This window comes from Mugil cephalus, chromosome 18, assembly GCF_022458985.1.
Source record: "Mugil cephalus isolate CIBA_MC_2020 chromosome 18, CIBA_Mcephalus_1.1, whole genome shotgun sequence".
NCBI lineage: Eukaryota > Metazoa > Chordata > Actinopteri > Mugiliformes > Mugilidae > Mugil > Mugil cephalus.
In genome coordinates this window covers 255,340-283,207 of record NC_061787.1, presented here as the reverse complement: position 1 = coordinate 283,207, position 27,868 = coordinate 255,340, and the positions used below count along the sequence as shown (strand labels likewise).

At 42.4% G+C, this 27,868-nt stretch overlaps 2 protein-coding genes and 2 long non-coding RNA genes across 5 annotated transcripts; 2 read left to right on the top strand and 2 right to left on the bottom strand.

The window, feature by feature from the left end:
• Positions 1-1,304: 1,304 nt before the first annotated feature.
• acp5b (acid phosphatase 5b, tartrate resistant) lies at positions 1,305-6,066 on the bottom strand. The gene is made up of 6 exons (XM_047568841.1): positions 5,841-6,066; positions 4,450-4,640; positions 3,589-3,716; positions 3,283-3,474; positions 3,063-3,210; positions 1,305-1,976 (listed from the first exon to the last, which is right to left on the bottom strand). Exons 1-6 carry the CDS (start codon positions 5,914-5,916, stop codon positions 1,734-1,736), a joined length of 978 nt encoding a protein of 325 aa, XP_047424797.1. The 5' UTR covers positions 5,917-6,066; the 3' UTR covers positions 1,305-1,733.
• LOC124996031 lies at positions 1,896-4,592 on the top strand. Its single transcript, XR_007110790.1, has 3 exons — positions 1,896-2,043; positions 4,268-4,364; positions 4,442-4,592. It is a non-coding gene; the product is annotated as an uncharacterized LOC124996031 (long non-coding RNA).
• A 181-nt stretch (positions 6,067-6,247) lies between the features above and the next one.
• Positions 6,248-7,630, top strand: LOC124996030. Its single transcript, XR_007110789.1, has 2 exons — positions 6,248-6,656; positions 6,820-7,630. It is a non-coding gene; the product is annotated as an uncharacterized LOC124996030 (long non-coding RNA).
• A 629-nt stretch (positions 7,631-8,259) lies between these two features.
• Positions 8,260-23,713, bottom strand: abcd3a (ATP-binding cassette, sub-family D (ALD), member 3a). 2 transcript variants are annotated; one of them, XM_047568839.1, is made up of 22 exons: positions 23,522-23,712; positions 20,896-20,932; positions 20,595-20,693; positions 19,363-19,451; positions 18,372-18,441; positions 17,483-17,580; positions 16,567-16,690; positions 16,307-16,363; positions 15,756-15,898; positions 15,419-15,488; positions 15,045-15,114; positions 14,633-14,730; positions 14,343-14,434; positions 13,908-13,996; positions 13,688-13,818; positions 13,513-13,590; positions 13,381-13,446; positions 12,290-12,379; positions 12,081-12,200; positions 11,817-11,921; positions 11,552-11,608; positions 8,260-10,734 (listed from the first exon to the last, which is right to left on the bottom strand). In XM_047568839.1, exons 1-22 carry the CDS (start codon positions 23,629-23,631, stop codon positions 10,657-10,659), a joined length of 1,971 nt encoding a protein of 656 aa, XP_047424795.1. In that variant the 5' UTR covers positions 23,632-23,712; the 3' UTR covers positions 8,260-10,656. The 2 variants fall into 2 exon arrangements, with proteins under 2 accessions (XP_047424795.1, XP_047424796.1); XM_047568840.1 differs by lacking the exons at positions 8,260-10,734; positions 11,552-11,608 and having other exon boundaries at positions 11,838-11,967; positions 12,013-12,200; positions 23,522-23,713.
• Positions 23,714-27,868: the final 4,155 nt, after the last annotated feature.

The window sequence follows — 27,868 nt, the reverse complement described above, 5'->3', positions numbered from 1 at the left end:
TGAAATGCAGTAAATTACTCTTGTGAAACAGATGCATTTATAGAAACTGTTCCTACAGTAAATCTGTAGTTTAGGCAGATAAAGGTCACATACGGTAAATATAGTAAAATAATCCTGTTTCTATAAATGTGGTACGATCTCTTTTAAAGGATAGTTTATTTTCATGGACCCGATACAATTACACCCCTGACCACTAGGGGTCCCCAGACCCCAGCATGAGAACCACTTCTCTAACCATTAATCAGAGGCTGCAGAGTTTCTCTGGTTCCTCCACGATGACTTCCTTTACTCCTTCACTCCTTTACTCCTTCACTCCTTTACTCCTTTACTCATTCACTCCTTTACTCCTTTACTCCTTTACTCCTTTACTCCTTCACTCCTTTACTCATTCACTCCTTTACTCCTTCACTCCTTCATTCCTTTACTCCTTCATTCCTTTACTCCTTTACTCCTTCACTCCTTTACTCCTTCACTCCTTCACTCCTTCATTCCTTTACTCCTTTACTCCTTTACTCCTTTACTCCTTCACTCCTTTACTCCTTCACTCCTTACTCCTTTACTCCTTCACTCCTTTACTCCTTCACTCCTTCACTCCTTTACTCCTTTACTCCTTCACTCCTTTACTCCTTTACTCCTTCACTCCTTTACTCCTTCACTCCTTCACTCCTTCATTCCTTTACTCCTTTACTCCTTCACTCCTTCATTCCTTTACTCCTTCATTCCTTTACTCCTTTACTCCTTTACTCATTCACTCCTTTACTCCTTTACTCCTTCACTCCTTCATTCCTTCATTCCTTTACTCCTTTACTCCTTTACTCCTTTACTCATTCACTCCTTTACTCCTTTACTCCTTCATTCCTTTACTCCTTTACTCCTTTACTCCTTCACTCCTTCACTCCTTTACTCCTTCACTCCTTTATTCCTTCACTCCTTTACTCCTTCACTCCTTCACTCCTTCACTCCTTTATTCCTTCACTCCTTTACTCCTTCACTCCTTCACTGCCAATGTTCTGCTTTTACAAAACGTATGCACTCACTTCCAAATGAAATCTACACATTTTCACGTTGGTCTTTACAGACACGTTTCCTTTCATGTCAGCTCCTAAACAGCAGCTGAGCGACGTAGACGCTGGAACCTGAGAGGTGACAGCTCAGAGGAACAGACCGTAGTGATGTGATGTGTTCGATGCCACCGATTTCCTTTCTGGTCCGATACTGATACAATGATACTGATCCGATACTGATGCTTTGTGTAAATAAACTCTGTGTCTGGTAAATCACAGCTTCATGAAGAACACAAGACGCCACAGTCATTTATTTATTTTAAACTCTGACGTATGTTGAGGTAGTGGCCTCATTTACTATAAAGCCGAGATAATACAACAACAGAAAGACAATCACACAACACAATAAGTGAAATAATAAGAGCATGAACATAAATGACAGTTTAAGTATAAATGTTCTCTCCTCCTCATAAACGCCTCGTATTCTGTGCTGTGGTTTAACCTGAGCTGTTCCACAGGTTCAGTAGTTTAGTTCCTACATCACCTCCAGTGACTGAAGTATCCAAGGTATCGATGTTTGGGTTTGAGAATCGATTTTTAGATTTAGCGTGTTAAGTGGTGAGACAACCAGGAGAAATCAGCTCCTAACAGACAAACTGAACGAATGAGACGATCATAAATAAATAAATGACATGTCACCTCCTCTTCTGACTGCAGTGGTGGAAAGTCTCAGGCCGTATCTCGTCGCGGTATCTCCGCCTGGTAAACACACTTTCCATCAGTCTGCATGAAGCCGACCGTCATCTGACGCTCAGTGATGTGGAAGTAGGCCAGGCCTCCGTCTGTGCGGTTGACAGGGCTGGAGTAGAGCTGCCAGGACCGGGGGATGGAGTCCTGGTTCCTGGAGGACGGGTCGCTGACAGTCCCACTCCCACTCACCACGTACGAGGGCCCACGCTCTTCTCTGATGAACTGGTGGAGGGTTGGAAGGAAGCATCAGTGGGGACGGGCCCTGACACTGGGAACCATGATGCTAACGGTAGTAACCAGACTGATCTGGTTCCAGTGAGTGTTTAATTAGCTTAGCCTCCTTAGCTCTATAGCTGCATGGATGGAAGTGAAGCTTCAACACGTCTGAGACCAAACGTTTGTCTAAAGTTTGTCTGGACTTCAGCTCTAAAGATGCAACAAGGAGGAAACATCTGACCACACATAGCATTAGCATAGCATTAGCATAGCATTTTATTAAAGGACCAGAGATGTAGAATCTCTGATGCCTGACAGACCCCACCACACTGGTTCATTATTATTATTATTCATTTACTTCTTAGTCTTAGTTGTATTTATATTATTTACATTAATATTCTGTTTAACCAACACGTCACTAAATCCCTTAAAAATAAAAAGGCTCCGTTTGTATGTTGTCATTCTTTAAGCAGCGGCACCGTTTCTAAAGAACCAGTTTGGCTCCGGTACCAGATAAAACCTGAACCAGACCCAGACCTCACACATGGGACCACAGTCTTTTTTTTACCCAATTAAGGCATAAATCAGCGTCGGACCAAACCAGTACGAGTACGTGTTGAACCACTAGCCTGTGTCTGGGTTTCTAGCTCTTTTCTATTATTTGTAAAGGTTTGTCTTTGATAAGATGACGGAAAAATGAGCGTAATAGTAGAAATCATGTAGTTTAACTCCTGTTGAGGACGTAGCGAGAATAAAGTGAATGCTGCTGATGAACGTGTTGGATCATTCATGGTCTTTGTCTCTTTTCAAAGACAAGACTCTGAAGTTTCTACATAAAAGTCAGAATCTCTCTACGTGGTTTAGTTCTAGAGGAATCAAAGCTGGAACACAGTTAAAAAATAACAAGTTGTTTTGTTGGTTGAATCCTATAATGACTTTTATCAGTGAAACCAGAAGAAAATGACATGTTGCATCATTCAGCATTTACTCAGACACAGCTCTGATTGGTTCATGAGATGGAGATGGAGGTTCTTTATTGACCTTCATTTCTCTGTTTTCCATGTATTCATCTTGTCATTATACCGTACGTACCTGCAGATCATGATCGTGGCCGGACAAATACACAGAGACTCTGTATTTTTTCAGGAGAGGTCTCAGCTTGTTGACCAGACAGGACGTAGGTCCATGGTGTCCAATGGACCACACGGGATAATGACCGGCCACCACCACGTAGTCGGCCCTGGTAAAAAGACGTCAGTGTGAATCTGTCTACATCCAAACAGCCTCTGTCTGAGCTCTGATACCAACTTACAAGCTGCTGGCTAGTTTAGTCCTGATCCAGTCCCACTGACGATCCGCTGTGTCCGGATCCTCTGGGCCCGAAGGCTGCACCTGATCGTAGGTGTTTCCACATAGGACCACGGTGTCAATCATCAGGATGTCCACGGACACGTTGGAGCGAGGGACAGTAAAGTGGAGGTCATAATATAGACTGGGGTAGTTCCTACAGCACAAACAAAATAAAAGCTTATATGTTAAAACCAAGGGCAGCTGAGGACACCATGAAACAGTAACAGTAAGAGCCAAGGTGGACGTGACAGGACGACTGGACGTTTACCATCTGTGGGACACGTCTGAATAAGCCACCTGAGCCGAGATGTTGCCCCTGTGGTCGTGGTTTCCAGCGGTCAGGTACCACGGGACGTCCAGGAGAGACGGCTCAGAGAAGACCTGCTCGTACGTGTGCTGTGGATGGGAAAACACGCTTTACAGATCACGGGATCTTTTCAGGATAATTATTTTCCTCTAAGTGAAATGAATAATATACAGCAAGAAAACACACACTATTCCCATAAACCCATAGAAAAACACACAAAAAATCCATCACGGATATATGGGGTCCCTCATTTAACAGAAATAAGGTTTTATATTACGTATATTTAGGAAAAATCACCATCTAACGGAAAACTCACATTTTTTAATTCTTCATATGACAGAGAAAACACGTTGTTTTACTACAACTTCCATTTTATTGCTTTACGGGCTACGCTCGCTTCATTTTTTATTTATTTTGGCCCCTTAAGGATCCTTCCCTGGGCTAGTTCTGCTGGGGTTTCACCTGTGGTTTCATGGTCATGGTTTTAATTGTAAAACAGAACTCTGAGATCCACGGATCCCATTTATTGTGTTTGTCTCCCACATAGGAGGATTTCATTGTCTTAACTGTCCGATCAGCCCTTTCTGGTAAGTTAGCTTGTGGGTGGTAACTGGCTGTGAATTTTTGTGCCACTCCCCAGGTCTCACAGAGGCTACAGAGGCCGATGGGAGACACATGGGACCAGAGGACCTGGATGAACTGATGCTGGACTGAAGGGAACGTTCTAGAAACACCAGGTACTGATGGGACTTAGACTTTTCTTTTCTTTGCTCTTTGCATTTTGTAACCTGATAAAAACGAACGTTTCCTCCAGTCACTGACCTTGAAGCGAGGGTCTTCCACGTCTTTGACACCACTGAAGTAGAAGTGGTCGCCCAGGCTGAGGACGAAGTCGACGCCCTCGGACCGGACCAGCCGGTCCAGCTCTGCAGCCACGGCCTCCTCATGAGGGCTGTAGTAGGGAGGGATGGGGATGCCCCCCCAGTCCCCGAGCCCGACGAACCGCAGAGCAGCTGTGAACAACAGGCTCCGTTCTTAGATTCAACCAACATTTACTACATACACCCATCAGCCACAACATTATGACCACTGAACATCTTGTGACAATTCATTGTTCTTCTGGACCTGGACCACTCTTCACTTCTTTGTATGTTTTTATCTGCTGTTTAGTCTTCAGAAACATTCACTATGACACGAGCCACCGGTTTGAATGACGTCACTAACTGAACTACGCGCTGCCATTATTTCCTTTGTTTATTATTTTCTTTATTACTCAGTGATTTATTCTTTTATTTATTATTAATATTGTCTGGACCAGTTCTCATCCATCTGAACTAGAACCAGTTCCTTCTCTGCTCCGAGACGTCAAACTTAGTATATTTAATATTCATCAAATCAACAATCCCCAAATTGCATTTGGTTTATTAAATAAATGTCTTTTTAAATAACTTCTTTATAGCCAATAATCGACTTCCTAATTATCCCAAACCCTTTAGAAAGTTTTCAGTGTCTGATTAAATTGTGCAGAATCAGCAGCATCTACATCATGAGCCTCTGGTCTTTTGTTTTTCTGTGACTCTACTACACCAATAGCACTGTATACATACATATATATACACATATACGCATATATATATACACAGATATATATACACATATATATACACACATATACACAATAGTACAATACACCACCGCACCCTCGTTAAAACGTTTTAGGAACAACACAAAAAAACATGAACCTTGTGTTGTTCCTCTCACTGTTTATCTGAAACTAAGGAACTGACCTCATTAAACTAATGAATGAGAATCAATGTCCATAAAATTAAATATCTGCTGTTAACATTCAAACATTTACTTGGTCTGAATGAGTTCTGTACCTGGTTCTCTACAGTACCTGGTTCTCTAGCTGGTTCTCTACGGTACCTGGTTTTCTACAGTAGCTGGTTCTGTACCTGGTTTTCTACAGTAGCTGGTTCTGTACCTGGTTCTCTACGGTAGCTGGTTCTCTAGCTGGTTCTCTACAGTAGCTAGTTCTCTACGGTAGCTGGTTCTCTACGGTAGCTGGTTCTCTACAGTAGCTGGTTCTGTACCTGGTTCTCTATGGTACCTGGTTCTCTAGCTGGTTCTCTACAGTAGCTGGTTCTGTACCTGGTTCTCTAGCTGGTTCTCTACAGTAGCTGGTTCTCTACGGTACCTGGTTCTCTACGTACCTGGTTCCAGAGCTTGAAACAGGAGCCAGCAGTTTTGGAAGCAGAACACCAGCGCTGCCCACTTGATCCTCCCCATGATTGTTCTTGGTCTGAAACGGTTTTCTGTTCACACGCGGTTTGAAAGTGAAACTGTTCGTTCGACTTGACTTCCTCAAACACAAGGCGAGAAAAACAGGAAATCAGCTGATCAGCACGACCAAGAGTCACAGCGTTATTGTTGTTGGACGAAGTCCAGTGAACACGTGATGGCAGCGACAGCGTGGAGAAGGTAAAGACCTTCACCCAGAGAATAGATTTATAACAAAGGGTTTGTTTTGGCTTTAGATTTGAACACATCACCTCTGGAGATGACTGGTGTCATCATTATACTTTTAACGGACTCGTTTCCTTCCTCCTCTCGACTCTGAATGTTTGTTGTGCAGATAAGAAGTGTGTCAATGATCCACAGACATGAGAGTTGGATGTCAAAGGTTGTTCTCATGCGGCAGCAGGACGTCGCTAAGTTCCTCAGCTTTTTATGGAAGTGAAGCCAAATTCATTTTTAAAACGAACTTATCTGAGAGCAGGTGTGTTTGGTTCAGCACCAGCAGGTGGTCGTGGGTTCTGTAAACCTGTAGAAACAGGAGGAGGCGCTGTGAGGCTTTGGCTGAGGTTCTTCTGTTGGTTTTATTTTGCTGCCTAAGCCTTGTTGCTGAACTCTTACTCACCTTTCACTCAGAATATTCCCTGATGGATTCGTCTTTTTATCACGATATTGTTGCTCGTCTCAAAGCTCCAGTGGTTAAGGAGAAGTGTGAGGAGTGATTCCATACTCAGGTAAACAAGTCCCATAATAATACAGGACACACTACTGCCCAATACTGAGCACTGCCCCACAGTCACTGTCACTGTCAGCTCTACAAACACTTTCATTGTTTCATTGTCATGACACAAACCTATGATCTTCACCATCTGGACTAAAAGCCTTTTATTCCAACAGGAATAAAAAGCCTTAAAGCACCAGACTGGGCTCAATTAGCCAAAGAAGATGAAATACAGAAGCCCTGCGATAGCCCTGTTACTTAGACATGTAGCCCCCACCAGGACCGGACCAGGACCGGACCAGACAAGGACCGGACCAGGACCAGGACCTGGACCAGGACCTGGACCAGACCAGGACCGGACCAGGACTAGACCAGGACCGGACCAGGACTAGACCAGGACCGGGACCGGGACCGGGACCGGGACCGTAACGGACCAGGACCAGGACCAGGACCGGACCAGGACTAGACCAGGACCAGACCAGGACCAGATGGCAGCAGCATCCCCAGACATGATCAGACATGATCAGGCATCATAAAGGTCCTGACTGGACGACTCCTGTTCAACTCTATTTATATAGCACTTAAAAAAACAGCTCCAGCTGGAACAAAGTGGTTTATCTGAGTAAAATAAGAACACGAGACGTAAAACAAACAATTAAAATAAAACACAGTAAAAGCATCAGACAAGGAATAAAAATGGGTTTTAAGGTTCCTAGATAAATCCTGTTATTTCTGTGCTTTTATTATAAACCGTATAAACTCAACCTGCACTAAGCTGCACTTTATGAGCATTGTTACATTTTCTCTTTACATATGTTTTTACTTTTTCCATTTTTAAGTGTCATTTAAATGTATTTATGCCTTGAAGTTGGCCTGTGATGTTCTCACAATGAGAATAAAGACTAATTCTCGTGACTGATAGAAATGTCCAGGTATCGTTGGACTTTTTATATTTGAATTGTTTGAATAAAGTCCAAAAACATGAAATATACAGTTAGACTCTGACATTTTAGGACAACAACCTAATTCTACCCGTTTACTGGAACATATGTAAGTTTCCTATAATGACCTTAAAGTGTAGACGATTCTTATTTCAAAAAGAAAAAGGTGGAGGTGGAGCTGGAGGTGGAGGAGGAGGAGGAGGAGGAGGAGGAGGAGGAGGAGTCCGTCTGAAGAGGAGACTCATCCTACATGAGATCAGCAGGTAACGAAACCTTTACAGAGCAAAGTTCTGGACAGATACAAAGACATGAACATGAGCCAGGAGGGCGAGAAGGAGAAACTATGAGACAGACTTAGAACAGCTCCGGGTCTGAAGCATAAAACATTTAAATATCATAAATATATATAGTGGAGGTGGTGTGATAAATATATAAATATATATAGTGGAGGTGTGATAAATATATAAATATATATAGTGGAGGTTGTGGGACGTCATGATGAAACCAGACAAACGAGTATAAAGATGGAGGACAAGCTTTTACTAAGCACCTTATAATTTACCTATAACCTGAACATGTAACTATTATATTCTTCATGCATCTACAACATAAACCGGAGTAATGACGTGGACATTAATTCTAGTGTCACACAGGAACAAGAAGAGAAGATCCTGGTTATATTTTCATTTATTTTTTTAATTGCAGAGTGAAATTATAACAGATGATCGTTTCTATAAAACCTCTGGAACAGCTGAGGTTCCCTCTTTAGTCATGATACATTCAGAGTAAGTGAACAGTGATACAGTGATAACACAGCCGTCATCACTCCCACTGTCTATATACACAGACTTCACATGAACCCAGTTAATTAACGATAACAGATGATTAATGATATGAATGATTCGCTGTAAGATGAGATGAGTTCAGATTTCTGCTAAACACGACCAACAAACTAGTGACTGAGACAGTGAATCTGTTCTGTCGCTCCAGTTCAACCACTCTTCCTTTTCCTCTTCCTCTTCCTCAGCTCTGCCTCGAGCTCAACCATTTAAAACTATCTGAAAACTAAAAGGCCTCATACGCAGATTTTCTAACATTTAGTTTCATTTTTATTTGGCTGAATTTCAGACCGTTTCTTAACATCTGGACAGTGGATCCAGAGGTTGATGCTGGTCTGAACTGGATAGAAGGACTTAACTGCTTCGTTATTTATGATAATACAGCAGCATTAGCTCCATTAACTCCATTAACTCCACACTAACGGATCATTTGGCTGCGAGCGCAGCAGCTCGGCCTCTGGTGTAACTTTCAGCCGGAGGCAAACGCAAAGATGGACAGAACTTATCACTCCACTAATCATGAAGAAGAGTCATTTAACAACTTAAACCAGATCAATGTGTCGACCCGTTCCTTAAAAACCAACTCTAGACCCCGATGTTAGACTGTAAACACACCTTCATTTAATCTTTAAATTCTTTAAAACATCTAAACAGGAACAGTTTGTCTGAAGAGTTTCAGTCCGGTTTTAGAGCTCATCCCAGAACAGAACCAGCTCAGGTAACGTTACCGATCATCTCTTCTTCAGACCCTGGACTCGTCTCAGGACTCGTCTCAGGACTCGTCCCTGGACTCGTCCCTGGACTCGTCTCTGGACTCGTCCCCGGACTCGTCCCTGGACTCGTCTCTGGACTTGTCCCCGGACTCGTCCCTGGACTCGTCTCTGGACTCGTCCCTGGACTCGTCTCTGCCTCTGACTCTACTGATCTATAGTGTGTTTTAATTAATAATAATAATAATAATTGAAAGTGTGATCAAGGTCCAAGGAACAACATTAAACTGGTTTAAACCGCAATGATTCTTCCATTCATACAAACGTTCTGCGCTCGGACCAACTCTCTTCAGATGAGGCACTAATGTGACGGATGGACGGACAGAACTAACAGAAGACGTCCTGGTGCTGGAGGTTAAAGGTCAGTCAGGTGTAAGTTCACCTCCTTCCTCCGCCCGCTCGGCCTGAAGCAGACGTTTTTTCTTTCCACCGTCGGCTTCATGCTGCTCTGGACGTTTCAGGGCAGGTTTTGTAAAACGTCTTCAGACAATTTATATCGTTAGTGACGCTATAAAAATAAAACTTAAATGGCTGTAGGTCTGTGTCTATCTGAGCCTCTACTACTACTGAAGCTTTTACCGCTGGGGCTGAGGAAGGAAACGCAACCAATGAGTCCGGTACCATCTCTGATTTAAACAGACCCGGCACTGACGTCCATGGCACCAGGATCCACAGCAGCAGCTCAGTCCGCTTCATTTCGGTTTCTACTTCCTGCTTCACTTTCATTAAGACCAATGTGTTTTAGCTGTGAACGTTTCCTGGATGTGACCGTGTGACGTGACACTGACGCAGATTAAACCTTCCGTTACTTTTACATGAGCAGAGAGCAGCTTGGGATCATTATTACTATTTAGGCACTTGGTCATGTGACTTCCTCTTGTTTATTGCATCCTCTGTACATAACAAATATTCAAGTTTTAAAGCTTTTCCGAGCTTTAGATTTTATTCATTTCTAGAGACATCGGAGTCGTTTCTGGTTAGAATCATTACTTCACATAATATCCATGTGGCTTTTTATCTGGTTCATGAGGAAAAACTACTTGGCAGCTCATAAATGAGTCTCAGTTTCAGATAAAAGAGAGTGAACCCGCTGATCTGAGCGTCCAGCTCCACGTTAACGAGTGCGACTATGAACACAACTAAGACGGTTGTAGTGTTCAGCTCATTCCAACCTTCAGACTTGGTACGTTGTTAGAAACACGGGCAGAATAAAAACAGTGTCGTCTACTCAAACATTTTGTGATTGCAAAACCAATCCTAGAGATAAATTACCAGCTTGTTTTGTAATCACACATAAATTAATGGTGAGATAGGGCTTTAAATAACAGGAAACACAGATGAACCGTGGTCGACAAAATTATTAAAAAACATTATTTACTAGCTTTAGTTTTCATTTCTGTCTCGAGTGCAAAGATTAGACCGTTTTTATGGAGCAGTGCAGTTGTGTCTCACGTCGGCGCCGGTTAAGAGCCAAACTCGATAGTTTCCTCTGTGATGGGCTTGAACTCGTAGTTCCCTCGACCGTCCATGCGGAGATAATACTAGATGACAAACGAGAAGAGACAAAGAGAAACTGAGTAGAAGAAACCACACGTCCAAACTGAATAAACTGAAACACGTCAGAGCGCTGAGCTGCATCTGGTCACGTTCACGGCTCATTTCACAGCTTATTTCAAACTCCCACGTCACCAAACAGCTGCAGCATCGACTGAGCTCCAGCGTTTAACGGACGGACTCCGATATATCTCACACATTTTTATTAAACTAAGAACAATAAATGCTTTTATGTTCATTATAAACACTTCTTTACAAAACCCATAATTATTTATCATGGAAACAATCACTTATTAATAAAACATGACCAGATATCACTATTAATTCATTTAATAATAACCACCTCCTCATTAAAGCTGAACAATAAAATGAACTCATTCAAAATGAGTCAAGTTGAGATAATCATGACAGATATTTCAGATTTTATATGGAAAATAACAAATAGTAATATTATAAACACATGACATCACACGTGTCCAGGAAGTTAAACCCAGATCACATGACCTGCTCCTCCTCTTTATTAGTTATTTAATATAAAGGAGTGAATTTATCACAGTGTCACTACAATATATTTATGAATAACTTTCAACTTACTCTCTTGTATAAATAATATTTAGTAAAAATGTCATGTTATAGGCGGCCATGTTGGTTTTAGGCCTGGAAACTATAATAAACTGTGATAAACTGTGATAAACTGTAGACGTCACTGTGTAGTCGACGTAACAGAAACATTTCTAAAGCTTCGTGTTTGGATGAGAACAGATAACAGCAGTAAAGCTGTGGGTCATAACCTCATGTCCTTACCTCATGGTGTTTCCACAGGGACTTTCTATGGGACACTGTGAACAAGGTGATGCCCACCTGTGGGTTAAAGGAAGTCATTCAGAAATCATTCATGATAACAGTCTCTTCTGGTGTTGATACGTTAGATTTTAAATCATAAATAACTAAATGCTGTCGATGTTTATATTTGCCGTGTGTGCAGGAGTGAGGAGAATGATCAGCGGGTGAGAGACACATGAGGACATGCGCTGGGATGGACGGGCGTTGCCGTGGTTACGTGACGTACCGTCCTGCAGTGGCTGTAGATGTAATCCTCCACATCCACGCTCACTGCACTGGTGCACTCGTCCAGGATGGCAAACTGGGGCTTGTGGTAGAACAGTCTGGCCATCTACGTCAGGGACAGAGACGACAGAGACGACAGAGACGACAGAGACGACAGAGACGACAGAGACGACAGAGACAACAGAGACGACAGAGACCAGGAGCCTCCAATCAGCGTCTGTCCAGAGAAGATTAGTCCCCACCCCTCCATCCCTGAGTAACTTACAGCCATCCTCTGCTTCTCCCCTCCACTGAGGACGTCCATCCAGTCCTGGACCGAGTCCCAAGTTCCCTCCCGATCCAGGATGTGTCCCAGCTGAACGTTGTCCAGATATTCCTTCAGCACCTGAACACAGCACGGAGCAGAACGTGTTCAGAACCACAGGCCGAGTTCAGCAGGTCTGGGTTAGTGTGTCACACCGTGTTGGGTCCCACCTGGTCAGAGATGCCTTTCTTCCTCTGCTCTTCCTGGGTGTCGGGGTAGATGACCTGGTCCCGCAGAGAACCCAGCGTCATGTACGGCCTCTGGACAAACGGGCAGAGGTGGGTTTAGTTCCTGCTCCACATGTTCTCCTCCGTACCGTCATCATCCACCGTTACTCCACCGGTTTATTCACAGACAGACTGAGCATTTACAAGCTGCTTCCTCTGTCAGCAGTGTTTAGTTTGAAGGTTTGATGAAACACAGGAGGTTCACATTTATACGACCTCAAGGTTCCAGTTCATGTGTTGTTTTTACATTTTTATTTATGGTTTTTCGTTTTTATTTATTGTTTTTATGTTTTATTTATTGGTTTTATGTTTTTATTTATTGTTTTTATATTTTATTTATTAATTTTTAAGTTTTTATTTTTAATTTTATTTATTGTTTTTGTTTTTATTTATTGTTTTTATATTTTATTTATTGTTTTTTATGTTTTTATTTATTGTTTTTATATTTTATTTATTGTTTTTGTTTTTATTTATTGGTTTTATATTTTATTTATTGTTTTTATGTTTGTATTTATTGTTTTTATATTTTATTTATTGCTTTTTATGTTTTTATTTATTGTTTTTATGTTTGTATTTATTGTTTTTATATTTTATATATTGTTTTTATTTATTATTTTTTATATTTTATTTATTGTTTTTATTTTTATTTATTGTTTTTATGTTTTTATATTTTATTTATTGTTTTTATGTTTTATATTTTATTCATTATTTTTATTTATTGTTTTTATGTTTAATGTTTTTACATATTGTTTTTATATTTTATTTATTGTTTTTTTGTTTTTATTTATTGTATTTATGTTTTTATTTGTCTGATGGGTGAAGAAATGTCATAACACTAATAAATCCGCAGACTGTCGCTATGGACACGGCTGGTCTAAACGGGCTAAACGTGTTATTTGACTTTGTCTTAATGATAATAATCATTGAGGAGTTTTATTATTTGAGTTCAGAAACACTGAGATGTGAGACCAGCTTCATGTTCTGCTGTTCATCCACCACAGAACAGAAACCGTGAGATCTGTGGCAGGTTTTACCTGTGGGACATAGAAGAGTTTCCCTCTGTCCGGTTTCGTCAGGTGTCCACCAAACAGAGGCCACAGCTGTTAAGACAAAACGCTGATTAGCTTTAGAACCTGCTTTGCTAATAACTCTTTAATGAGTCTTACCTCTCCTAGAACCCTAAACAGAGAACTCTTCCCACAGCCGTTCGGTCCACACACCAGGACGTTGGTTCCAGATCTCACCTTCAGAGCACAAGTAACAACATGTGACACAGAATAATCCACGTCCACACGTTAAAATAAACCTTTAACCCAAACACGTCCTGGACGAACGTTTTACCTCGAAGGTGAGGTCTGTGATGAGGACGTCTCCGTTGGGCGTGGACAGAGGAGTGTGGTCAAACTTGATGATGTTGTCTCTGTTGATGACCTGTCCTCTTCCAGGCACCAGCTTGTGTTCTGCGACAGCGTCTGCATGGGGAGAGGAGGGAGTAAGGACAACGTCAGCATTCAGACAGACCTCCACCTTCTGTGCTTCTCTAGAGCGACGTCTCTGGTACCGTTCTGCTGAGACACCATGGTGCGTTCATATCTGCCAGCGTTCAGATCCTTCAGGACCTTCATCAGCTCCGTGATACGAGCTGTAAACCTGTGGAGGACGAGAAAATAACCGACGTATGTTCAGGTAGAAGTTCTGACACACACAGACGTAAACACAACATAAAAGGAACTAAAATGTTTGTTTCATGTAAAATCAGGTGTTTTCTTCTGGTTGAGAGAAGAATTAATGCGGCAGATTCACTTAACGAACCCTTTCATTTAATGTGATGAGTGAATACTGTAGAATAAGAGATCACATGACCTCATGGAAACACAGCGGTGTGTAGGTGTGTAGGTGTGTAGGTGTGTAGCATGAACCCACAAACAGCCCCATGTCCTCCACTTATCTACAATCTACGAGCGTATGTTTCTGTGTTCTCTGTAACAATACTCACCCTGAGAGGCGAGTCATGTCTCGGCCGGCCAGTACGATCCTGCCCAGAGCCTGGGACATCCTGAGCAGCATCCGTCCACTCTGGTAGTAGTCCTGCAGACAGACAAGATGTCAACCTCTGATAAAGACAGAACAGTGTGTGGATGCTTCTCTACACTGATCCTCACCCTACGTCATTATATTCATTTAAATACGAGCTGCCGTGTTTCAGGCTCATTAAACCCTATAAATAATAATAATAATGAAATGAAACAAAGTATTTTTGTGTTAAACGTTCACACGTGTGCTCACCTCAAGCAGCTCAGAGTGTGTGCTGTGCAGGTGCCGCGGGTCCGACAGGTTTAGAAAGGGCCGACTGACCACCAGATACCCCACCACAGTGGCCACGTCTGCAGGGGGGGGGGGGGCATAAGGGAGGGGGGGGGGACATAAAGGAGGGGGGGCATAAAGGACGGGGGGGACATAAAGGACAGACGGGTTAACTCCACCCTCATACAGCATGTTAACACCACACAGACCATCATGACCACAACACAGATTATATATCGTCATCGTCAGGTGGGACATCACACATTATGTCCCCGATATGTCAGAGGGACAGAAAGGAGCATGGAGGGAGTTTTAAGTTTTAATCTTGTGTTTTCAAACTAAGAGACACTATCATTTATAAGACTTAAAGACTAATATACATGCATCCACTTACACTTGGCTATTATACTGTCCACAAACCCCATGGAGAAGCGGAAGAAGATGAAGTTATGCAGGTGGTCGACCTGGAAGAAGAAAGGAACAACAAATGTATTCTGACGTCAAGAAACCACACACACACAGACACAGACTCAGACTCAGACTCAGACTCAGACACAGACTCAGACTCAGACTCAGACTCAGACTCAGACACAGACACAGATTCAAACTCCTTCACAACATAACTAATGAAGTCACATCATTAAATGCAGAGGTGGTTCAGGTCTCGCTGCCTTTCGGGGGGGGGGGGGGGGGGGGGGGGCATCACACAGCTGTTCACAGCGATACAGTCTCTGCCAGGAATTTGTGTTTTTTTACACTGAAACGCACCAGTTTTTTGAATGTGGCGTAAATGGTCTGTTTCTCCCTCGTGTTTCCGTTGTAGAAAGCGATTTCCTCACTGAAAACACAGAAACATCCATGAACGCTCACATGACATGAAGCTGCTTCGCTGTCTTTACCTCTGCTGCTATAAAACAACATGTATTTTATCATCTTATCAGTAGTTTAACTTCAGCTTGGAAATAAAACCTTCATTGCAGTATTTTGTACATGTTTGTCTCTAACCTCGTTGTAATAAAGGGACATAAAGGCCGCTCTGTTCTGTCCTGTCCTATAGTAAAGTAAGAACCTCGGCAGGTTTTAGTAGAGGCCGTGTCCTGTTTACCTGTTGGTTATGAGGCGAGAGTTGACGTAGCGGTACTCGCCCTCATAGCGCTGCTCGGTCACCGTCATTTTCCCGATAGGTCTCCTCAGCCGGGTCAGAAACAGGCCTGAGATCACCAGGTAGGCCATCATGATGGCTGGGCCCTGGACACAGCGAAGACAGCGAAGACTCTTTTTAAGTCATTAAATACAAGACAAGACCCGACTTAACCCACATAAATACATTAAAACAACCTCCACCGATCAGGCACGACATTAAGACCACATGGACGGGGTCCGGCAGCAGCAGCAGATCCTGTACGAAGCTCAGTTGGACTGAGACCTGAGGACTTTAGAGGCCGAGTCTACACCTCTAACTCGTTCTGGTCCTGGTCAAACTCAGTCAAATCCTCACACTTTCCCTTTTTCCTGCTTCTAACACATCAAAAACGTTCACTTACTGTCTAAAAATGATGAAGGGATCCTGTCAGTGGTCATAATGTTATGCCTGATCGGTGTATACATACGTTACAAACATGAAACATGAAGAGCCGGTTGTCACGGTAACCGTACCTGAGCACCAATGGCACTGGACAGCTTGAAGATGTACAGACCAATATCCAACAAGGGCTGAAACACACAGACAAACAGATTAAAAAGAGACAGAGCTCCATTTATTTAACGTCTGTTTCTTCTTAAAACCTGGTTCATGGATAAAAGGACATTTAACATGTTTCTAGAAACCATCACCCCGGTAACGCCTCATGGAGGATCTGATCCGTTCACTAACACACTACACATCGGGCTGAGGCGACCACATCAGCAGACGGTACCTTGCTGAGGTTGGAGTAAAGATCCACGACACTGTTGCAGAACTTCTCCACGTCCTGTGTGAGCAGCTGGTCGGCGTTAGCTATCCTGTTGTCCAAGTTTCCCATTTTATAGTAAGTGAAGCCTCTGAGGAGACACAACATGGTCAGAGTTCAGCTGTAACGGTGGTAACCAGACTGGTCTGGTGCTTCACCTGCTGCCAGTCTTTCATTAGCTTAGCATCCGTAGCTCGACGCTACACGAGACGTCACGTCAGTTTGTCTCCTGCCTGAATTTTATTTCGTGTCGGTTCATTTACTTCTTAGTCTCGGTTGGATTTATATTATTTACATTAATATTGTGACAGGCGTCGTGGACAGAGTGAGTAAGTTTTCATTCTTTAAGCATCGGCACCGTTTTGTCTCCGGCATCAGATAAAACCTGAACCAGAACCAACTTCTTACAGAGTCACAGTTTTTGATCAGGTCCAAAGACACATTAACAGCAAATTAGTTTCCAGGGGGATTTATGTGACAATCTGAAGTTTTTTAGTCAGTTTGAGAAGTTTTTCTGCAGAAATGTAAAGACTCTGATGGATGCAGCCGTGTCCACGTTAGTGCACACGTTCTTCTAGTGCAGATGCAGCAGGTAAACTGCTGGTTATATCATTACTGGGGAGTAAGTGTGTTCATCCATGGGAACACTGAGTTACAGATCACACATGTGAAAACATGTGACAGAGCTAAGGAGAGGAAACAAGTTCACTGTAATTTAACAGACAGCGGCCGTAAATAAACAGGCTGTTGTAAATGATTAAGAGTGAGACTTAAACCACTGATTTTACTCATCGATTATAAGATGCAGTGACCTGTAGGTGAACAGGAGGTTTATGGTAAATTACATGAAGGAATAGATGATAAATGATGGCGCTGTACTTACTCCAGGTACTGGTCGTACAGGCTCTTTGTCAGACGCTCACGGAACCTCAGCTTCAGCTCGTTTAGGCCCAACTTCAAGAAATTGTTCACCAAGGCAATCTGGAAGGAGCCAGTCACAAATAAAAACGCTGAATGAACTCTCAGCCGTACGAGAGGGAGGTTTTAAAAATACTTTTAAGCACAAAAAGGGAACGAAGAGTTTGCAGAAGAAGCCACAATGAAAAGAACCAGTCCAGAAATAATCTGCTCACGGGGCTGCAGCAAACTGACATAACGAGCAACAAACTGACATAACGAGCAGCAAACTGACATAACGAGCAGCAAACTGACATAACGAGCAGCAAACTGACATAACTAGCAGCAAACTGACATAACGAGCAGCAAACTGACATAACAAGCAGCAAACTGACATAACGAGCAGCAAACTGACATAACGAGCAGCAAACTGACATAACGAGCAGCAAACTGACATAACGAGCAGCAAACTGACATAACGAGCAACAAACTGACATAACGAGCAGCAAACTGACATAACGAGCAGCAAACTGACATAACGAGCAACAAACTGACATAACGAGCAGCAAACTGACATAACGAACAACAAACTGACATAACGAGCAGCAAACTGACATAACGAGCAACAAACTGACATAACGAGCAACAAACTGACATAACGAGCAACAAACTGACATAACGAGCAGCAAACTGACATAACGAGCAGCAAACTGACATAACGAGCAGCAAACTGACATAACGAGCAACAAACTGACATAACGAGCAACAAACTGACATAACGAGCAACAAACTGACATAACGAGCAACAAACTGACATAACGAGCAACAAACTGACATAACGAGCAACAAACTGACATAACGAGCAGCAAACTCACCACTGGCATGAATCTGATGAAGTTGTACAAGAAAGTCTTGAAATCCTTCCTGGAGCGGCCGATGATCGCACTGCAAAACAAAACGAGCAAAAAGTGACACAAGTGCTCTGTGTTTATATATATTTATATATATGTATGTATTTATATATAAGGCCTGATGCACGTTAAAGCCTCCTGCACAGACACTGAAGGTGTAAGAAGAGCTGCAGGCTGCTGATGCACACGGTTTGTTTCCTGCAGTGTGATATTCATGTGATTCAGTCCTGAGAATGTAATGAACAAACGCAGATACGAGGGAACATGGGACAGAACGACTTCATGTCTGGATGTTCAGAGTTTGGACATGTCCTTATTCTGCTGTAACATTTACTACGTAAAGTCTGATATGAGTTCAATGAAAGAACAGTTTCACTGATATGTAGAAATAAAGCGAATGAGAATAAAAAAAGCTGCATTAGCGTCAACATTTAAAAAGTCTGATACTGTAACTGACTCATGGTTCCTGGTAGTGAGTTGGCTGCTATTTTAAATCAATGAATAAAATAATGATATTACTATTATTATTATTAATGTATGATGACATTAAGAGCTGCTGGGAGCCGACTACGTGCAACAAGAAATATCCATGTTAAAAGAAAAAGTCTGGATTACTATTTTATTTCTCACTGATGTTCATATATACAACGTGTATTTTAAGCTGCATTTAAAATTTCTCGGTGAACTATGTAGAGTATCATCGTGAATCCTCGCCCCCTGAAATAAATCTAAAAAATAAAAACATTTTCCAGTGTGAAGCGAGTAATTAGGACGCGGCCGTTTCAACGTCATGTGCAGGTTTTGGTTTGTTGAATGTGCTGCTGTTGAGTCATGATGTAGATGTAGATGGTGACAGTTGTGTGAAAGCTTAACGTAGACTCCTCAGGAAATAAATGAGGAATCAGGATTATAACCGTCACATAAAGAGAACCCAGGCCTGAAGCCACAGCCTGACCTTTCGATCATGGTGCCGTTCTGGATGGTCCACACATCACAGTAGGTCCTGGCAACCAGCATGGAGGCGATGAGGATCAGGTAGCCGGTCTGAGAGGACACAAGCAGAGAGTTATTAGCAGAGGCTGGAAATCAGAGCTGTTTCCTGAGTCACTTGTGGCGGTGCCCTTGACTCGGCTCATATCTGCCAGACTGGATAAGATAGGGAGGGACCAGAGGTGGAACACAGCGAGACCTTGGCCTATGGAGCCAACGTTTCGGTGTCAAAGGGCTCAGCTATCGCTCACGTCTAGTTCTCCTCACACTGGCTGACAAATAACCGGCTCCACCACATCAGGACAGTGTTAGGAAAGGTTCAGATCATGGACTTGTTGGTTTACACCAGTAAATCACAGCTCGACAGACAAATCTCACGTTAATCCGGGATTTATGTGAAATAATCTCTGAGGTTCACAGCGAATATGAAAACTTGATTACCAGCGTAAAAACAAAATCACGTGCTGAAAGCTTTAAATTAAATCCACTTCTATAGCAACAGAACTAATGAAACATGCACCGAACTTTCATCATTTACTCCTTATCTATGAATATTTCCAGACGTGCACTTTGCACTGCATTTAAACATGTACGGTTTATTTAACATCTGCTCATATTGTTTTAATGAATGAATGAGCACAGAGACTTTAACCTCTTCAGGAGAATGTCCACATCGTGTTTTCTGCCCTATAATCATTCACATGTCATTTAGAAACATGCTGTATTCATGCTGAACGCTTTAAGACAAACACTCAAAGCTGGACACGTCTGAGTGTCAGGAGTCAGAATAACACGAGGGATGAACTAGCGACGGTTACATGGAAGATAATGAGGACATTTAACCTTTAAAAGCCAAAACCTACGTCCTGAACGGTTCATGGTCATGAACAAGACTAAACAACAAGATGAGTTCTGTGTTTAAAGGAGCCTTTAAACTTTCTAATACACACCAACACAAAAATGATACGGTTCATAGAAGGAAAAAATAGTTTAACCCTAAAACCTGTTGATCTAAACAACATCTCGCTCAATGAAAGACTGAAGGAATGAAAAGATCTACACAGCATCTCTGCAGTAACGTCACATCTCCTTCAGTGTTATTCTGTCTGTGACACACTGGTAATAACAGTGATAACGTTTCTCTGATCATCTCTACATATTTAGTGAGATATTAAGAGCGTAGCAGCGTAGCCAGACCTCCATGCAGAAGACTCGAGGCACCAAGATGCCCAGAATCTGGAGGATTCGGAGGAAGAAGACTTTGTCCACGGCTGCACGTTCCTTCTTCACATCTTTCTACAAGCAGAGACATTTAAAACAAAACGCAGACTTGATTAGTGGAGATCAAACAGGAAACGTTCCTTTCATTGTGAACAGACAGTGAACACGTTGTTTCAGTGCATGTGAACTTGGCAATAAAGTCTTTTCTGATTCTGACTTTAAACTCTTAAATCAGAATAATAAAAATATGTAAAACTACTGAATGACGGTGACGTACCTCTAAGTTCAGCACCTGAGCCGGGCCTCCTTTCTTACTGCACAAAACACACACAATCTTTACTGTCATAAAGTATCACATGACAAGAAAAATGTCACATCACTGTTAGAAGTGAAAACCACAAACGTTCTGTTATTAAGTTACAGGGAACCAGTTCAACCAGTGGAAACCTCCAGGGAACCAACAGATGCCCCAGAGCAGGTGTGAAGATGAGCTGCTGTGAAAACCAGCTCCACTGGTGCAACGTCTCAGTGAATCCAGGAGGACGAGTCTGAGTCCTGGGTTCACGATGTCAAATCACACCTTTAATAAATGAGGACGTTCCAGTGAAGCTCCTGATCTAACCCGTTACCTTAACGCCACCGTGGACGTTTCACTTACTCTGTGAAGGGAAACACTCCTGATAAAGTCCTTATACTGAGTTTATAGACTCACTGTAAACTTTTATTTACATTAAATTACATTACAGCAGAAATAACTGAGTATTTAACATACGACTCCACTCAAAAGGCTCCTTATAGGAAGGAATATGTCCTCCTCCTGCACTGAGACAGATTCCTGCCTCCTACGTCTCAGCTCACGGAGCAGCAGACGAACTGATCAGGCATAACATTATGACCACTGACAGGAGCAGTGAATAACACAGGTTATGTTGTTAGTGGGCGGCAGAGAACCTGCAGCGTCCTCAGACGGTTTGTGTTTGACCTGTGACCCTGTGACCCCTGTGGGCTGTTCCCAGGTCTGTCTCCTGTGGCCCGAGGAAGGAACAGCCGTGAACAGCCGTGAACAGCCGTGAACCAGCCGCCGAGGCTCAGTGACACACACGGCGAGTGGAGGCTGGTCCGGTTCGATCGATTGATGCTAATTCTGAGAGAACCACTTAAAACACACAGACGCTTTATTGAGCCCAGAGGGAATTTGTGACGTAGCTTCAACGCACAGAAAGAGTCGGAGATGTGATGTATGATGTGTAAAGAATATAGAGCTCAGAGTTCCTGGAGCTCCTTTAATCCAGTCGCTGTATTGGCAGGAGAGCGTGTTTCTCTAATGATAAACTACCGTGAGCATCTCACTAATGAACCGGAGCCTCTGGTTCCCCCGGATGCCAGAACAGTCAGGGACAAGAAAACTGGAAATGGTTTTATAGGATTCACGTCAGATCACGGCAGTAAAACGAGAGAAGGAACAGGTTTGACCTGATCACTTCCCATCAGCCACAGAATGTCCTGTTTATTTAATCACCACGTTAACAGATTTCTGTTCAGAAAGGAAAGTTAGACTAATGTTTATAATGTGGATTAACAAAGGGAAGTTACTCATTCAGAAATAAACACAAGGAGAACGAAGTATTAACGAAGGATTAAACAGTGACTTGTTATTGTGATTATGTCACTGAACACAGGACAATGCACCTGCATGATAATATAAACCAAAGAATAACTGTGTGTTTAAGACATTCACTTAAACGGTGATAACATCATTAAAGATGAGCTTATAACGGAGCATTTGGCTGCTGGACGTCGTCATGAAGCCTGACTGTGTCATATGACTGTGTCATCTGGACCCATCATTCATGTAAATAAATGATGGAACCAATAGTTCGTTGTCATTAATCTGAATATATGTCGTTATGTTGTTTAATTGTTTTAAAGCTAACGTAGCTCATGCAGATAAGTTAAGAACAAACCAGATAAATTCTGTGTTTTATATCATCTCTGTAGTGACATTGTGCTCTCACACAAACATTTGAGCTGCCACATGGAAGCATTTATATTTTTTTACACATTTATAATTTGGTAACAGCCTTGGAACTTGGAAATCTTCCAAACACTAGTTTTGATTTTCCAAACTGAATCCTGCGTTAGGATAACGTGTCCTTTATGTGTTGTGCCTGTGCACTTTTCCTCTTCACCGTGGGACAGTGAGAAAAGTTAGTTTGACGTCTGGTTCACGTTAAGACATTTATAACAACGTTAACTACTGAAGAGGTGAAGGGTGGAGACGCTGTGACGCTTTGGACAACGCTCTGCTAATAAACACTGGACTCCATCAGGGCTGTCACCTTCAAGTGCAGCATCCCAGGTAACAGTCAACAATCCAGTCCAGCATCTGTGGGACAGGCTGGAACTAACAGGAACTTACAGGAACTTACAGGACCTGCTGCTGATGTCTTCGCAGGTCTAGAGGAGTCCATGACTGGGGGACGGGTCAGCAAACAAAACATCAGGAAGATGGTCATAATGTTATGCCTGATCAATGCATTGTGCAATACTAAAAGAGTAAAAGTTTAATCCAACAAAATAATCACCTAAAACCATGTCAACGTTCAACTTCTGTGCAGAGAAGCAGAAAGGCGGAAAGAATTACACTGGTTTAAGTCAATCGGTCGGTAATTTAAACCAAATCTCGTTGTTTAAGAGTCAATGTGACCTCACCGTGTGCGCATTTTTCTTTTTCTTTTCTGTTTTTACGATGTGAAACCGAGCAGGCACAAGCTGAATGACAGGGAACTGGTCCAACATCCAACGGCAAAGTAACTTTAAGATAGCAGCTGTTAATTTCATTTATCCTCGGGCAGAAACCGGGTTGAAACGTGTGTTTTCTGCAAACCTCGACGCCCGCTTACCTGTTCGGTTTGGGCTTCCGGTACCTGTGCTTCAGGAGATATAAAACCAGCAACACTCCTCCTGCTATGGACGAGTTTTTAGCTGTCAAATGTTTGCTGAAAGCCGCCATGTTCCTGACACAACGACCGGTCTGGTGGGCTCTGAACTCCTTCTTCTTCCTAGTCCCTGCCTGCCCCTCTACTTCCGCTTCCGCCTTTCTTCTTCGCTTGAGCATTTTTGGTAGATTAGACTCCACTGAGCGCACTGCTGCCCCACACAGGACGGATAGATAGATAGATAGATAGATAGATAGATAGATAGATAGATAGATAGATAGATAGATAGATAGATAGATAGATAGATAGATAGATAGATAGATAGATAGATAGATAGATAGATAGATAGATAGATATGTGCATTGTCCCAATTCAATAAATAAATTGAAATTGAAATTGAAACATGCTTTGGCTTCGCTGTTGAGGATCTGTCACTTTGTCGACCTTTATTTAGTTTATGGTTATGGACATCAAATAAAATCAGATATATTATCCGGCCTGATCAGATTCAGGGGCTTTGATTCTAGAGTTATAGAGAGTTAGACCTGTGGACACACGACGCACGGGCCATTAGTGAAATGCAATACACCAGCCAGAGAGCAGGGGGCAGCAGTGACAGGTGAAACACAGCCTATATTGAGATATTATTATTTCTATGAACAGCTCAGAGGTGAAGTCTCAAAAATATCAAAAGATATCTCCTCAGGACACGTGCATTATTTATTGAATTATGAATAAGTAAGAAAGGATATACAATATATATACAAGTATTAATTCCACCTACTCATTTTTGGACACTAGTCTTTGGTTGTTTTATTTCTGCTTTTGAATGGGTTTCTGTTATGTTCTGTTAACACAGTGGTTAACACATACGGAGGTCTTAATATATATTTATATTTTTATTTTCACCCACAAATTCAAATTTCTTTAAATGCACATTAAAATGAATCCAACATATTTTAGTCAAGGGATCGATGGAGGCAGAAGACGTTCTTTCTCTTTCAGTCCTTCACTCATTCAGTGATTCATGAGAGTGCTGCACTAGACCTCTCAATCTAAGCCTCAGCCCCTAAGTTTAAAGTTGAATCTGTCAATTATTTAATTTCTGTAAAGTATTAATCTTTACAGCAGTTGCACAGCCGCCCTGCTGTTGCATGCAACACGATCCGTGCCACTGTTGTTATGCAGATGGATCATTTGTACATTTGATTGTTGTTTATTGTTTATTGTTGATTGTTTATTTTATTTTAATCTAACATTATTTTATTGTATTTTTCTTTTTACTTGAGGTTTTTAAGGGTAATTAATCAGTTTGGCTCCTTGGTCTGAAAAACGTTGCAGACTTCTGGGTTAATAAGTTCATCACATTCATTAGCGCCCCCCATGGTGACGGACTGAATTACATCAGACATTTTATGAACCGGGCCTAAATGTGTCACACAGTCACTCCTTAGGGTGAATTAACAGAAAGGAAAAGGAGACGGCCATGTAAAATGACTTGACAGTATTTATTGTTTACATATACAAAAAGATGAATCTGAAGCGATGCTTCTTTTTCTACAGATGGATTTTTTTTCACTAACTGTGTGTGTGTGGTTGGCATCGCTGCGCTGAGGACTATAACTACATTCATTCATACAGTAATGATCCTGGCACTGGATGGAGAGAGGAAGATAGAGAAATATACAATAGTTACAAAAATAGATAAGAAAAGAGAGGGATGCCACCCACACACACACACACACACTTATTTTTTCTTCTTCTCTACGAACAGCTCCACGTCTGGAGAACTTCTCTACAAACCACCACAGTAAAGTAACAAAACAAGATCATTCCAACCGGAGCATCTCCATCAACGTAAACGTCTATGTTACAGCAACCGTTGCTTCTCAGAGTTAAACCATGAAACAGCTCGTTACAGGACGGACGAACCTGGGGAAGGAGGGGCTTTTATTTTGTTAAATGTTCCTCGTCCGCTCTGCTCTGCTGCGCACAGACATACATTCATATTTATATATTTATAAGACACAAGCAGCTTTTCCTTCCTACACTCCTTCACTCCAACACATGGTTTAGTTTTTTTGTTTTGTGTTTTTTCACAGAGATGCGTCTGTGTCGGTTAAATCAGTAGTACAGGTTCTTCTACAAGTCCAGTCACAACGGTGGAACACAAAGTACAAAAAGTACGTTTCACTCCTCACAAGACTGGAGACGGACGGAGTTTGATCTCTGCTGAGAAACGTCAGAGAGGAGCTGTCTGAGCATGTGCAGAGTCCCTGAAGTCAAATTCTATTCTCTCCTCACGTGTTTAATCGTCCTTCCTACAGTTTGACATTTAGAGATCTCTGTCTATGAGCTGCAGATATTTCCTCTTTCTCGTGACTTTGGTATTTTGTTCTCAGGCTTCAGCGTCTGGTCTCACAGCTGCGTATGACAAATGGGAAATAAGTGGGAAACTCTAAAATCTGACATCACTGTTGATGTGTGAATGAATCTCTCCGGAGGATCATGTGTTAATGTATTAATCCTAGTCCCAACGTCCTTCGTGTCTACGGATGTCGCTACACGCCTGCAAAGGGAGGCTGCTGCAATCTGCAACACCACCACTAGATGTCTCTGCATCCTACACAGTGATCCTTTAAACGACCAAACTCTCCGCTGCACTGGACTGGGCTGCTTTAGACACCTGAAAGATGAGCCTCCATCTTCACCATAAAGTTACAAGCTATCACGCTGATACGTTAGCTTGTTAAGCTAACGCTACACGCTGCACCTTTAAGAGCGCTGTGTCACCTCGATACAAGGCTGCATCATCAAGCATTTCATCATTTCTTCTTGTAGTAACGCGCTTTCTGATGAACCGTCTGACGTCACTTTGTAACACTCAGTATGAGTCTTGCTTAAGTTGGATAAAGTTGCACAGCGAGGCTGTGAAGGACTTTTGTACGTTGTTGTAGCTGAGAGTTTTTGGCTGATGACGTCTTTCTTAAGAACACAACCGATAAACCGTGACACACTGAACTGAACATGTATATTTTCGACCTTGATGGAAGCTGAAGCTAAAATGCTTTTTGGTCAATGATCTGTGAAAGTAAGAAAAAATGACCCTTCGTCCGGCCTTAATGCCCCCCCCCCCCATGCCCACGTTCTGCCTGTGAGGCTTTAATGAGGTAATATGTTCCTGAAAACACTCGGATCCAGTCTTCACTCGCTTGTTCAGTTTGGGCCTCATGAAGACGCGTGTTGGCATGTTTAGACACTGTTGTGATATTTAGGACCCCTCTGTTCACAGGAAGGAAACAAGGAAGCAAGAGGAAGAAGTGAAGGAGGCAACGGTAAGGTTGGAGACGGGGGGGCGGTGAGGAGGTGGGAGGAGGACATGGACGTCCAGCTCAGTCCAACAAGAAAATCACTCCAGTGATTATTCCAGGGTCTTGTTCTCCATCGGTTTGAACATGTGATGGAAAAGAAACACGATAAAAACAGTACACGGTTAAAACATTATGCGATTACACGTCATCAAAAATGAACGAATAAACTCTAGAAACAGAAGTTTGACACGTAGAAAAGTCTTTTGAGGTATTTCTGCTGTATTGAGGTGATCTGTGCTTCATGAGCCGTATTGTTTCCACCAGGTCGACGCCGCCTTCTCTCGGTTATTCTCCCGCTTCGCTGGCTTCATGCGCGTGAGATGCACGTGTTCAGTGCAGCCCGAGTAAAACGAACAATAAAAAGGAATCTACAGAAATATATTCATCTTTGAATCATCAGCAGCATCGTAGACATTCACCGTTACATGTATGGCATCACAGAGAGGACACAAAAACACAAGGGTTCGAGACCTGGACTCAGAGGAGCCGCTTCAGGTTAGAAGGAGGAAGGAAGGAGGCGAGTGGTGACCTTTGACCTCTGAACCGATGGAAATGGAGCTTTAAACCGAGAGAAATGTGACTCTTTTAAACCTTAAACTCTTTTAACTTTAATGGTTTAGTTTCATTGCCTGAAACGCTGACGTCTTTGCAGCAGCGGATGAATGAGATTTCAGTTTACCTCCAACATGAGAACATGTTTTAAAGCCGGGATGTGAAGCAGAGTTTGCAGGTGAAGAAGAGAGATTCACCAGCCTGAAGGGGGCAGAAGCGAGTAGCACAAAACTGTAAACGTATATAAGAGAGAGTCTGTCCAACTCAAACCATGGCGCCATGTTTGCTACAGGTTAGATTCTACAGCGTAACCCTATGGGGTTGAAATAAATGTCTTATTTCCACCATTAACAGGCCTATAAATGTTATTAATATGTAAATGGTCCTC

Bases quoted from the DNA above. Each gene is read 5' to 3' on its own strand.
- acp5b (XM_047568841.1), bottom strand. From the start codon at position 5,916: ATGGGGAGGATCAAGTGGGCAGCGCTGGTGTTCTGCTTCCAAAACTGC. The intron at 3,475-3,588 runs GTAAACGTCCAG...TTTGTGCTGTAG, and splicing joins TCAGACGTGTCCCACAGATG to GAACTACCCCAGTCTATATT. The intron at 3,211-3,282 runs GTAAGTTGGTAT...TCTTTTTACCAG, and splicing joins ACTAAACTAGCCAGCAGCTT to GGCCGACTACGTGGTGGTGG.
- abcd3a (XM_047568839.1), bottom strand. From the start codon at position 23,631: ATGGCGGCTTTCAGCAAACATTTGACAGCTAAAAACTCGTCCATAGCA. The intron at 16,691-17,482 runs GTAAGTACAGCG...GTGTCTCCTCAG, and splicing joins CTGTACGACCAGTACCTGGA to AGGCTTCACTTACTATAAAA. The intron at 13,819-13,907 runs GTACCAGAGACG...CTCCCCATGCAG, and splicing joins CATGGTGTCTCAGCAGAACG to ACGCTGTCGCAGAACACAAG.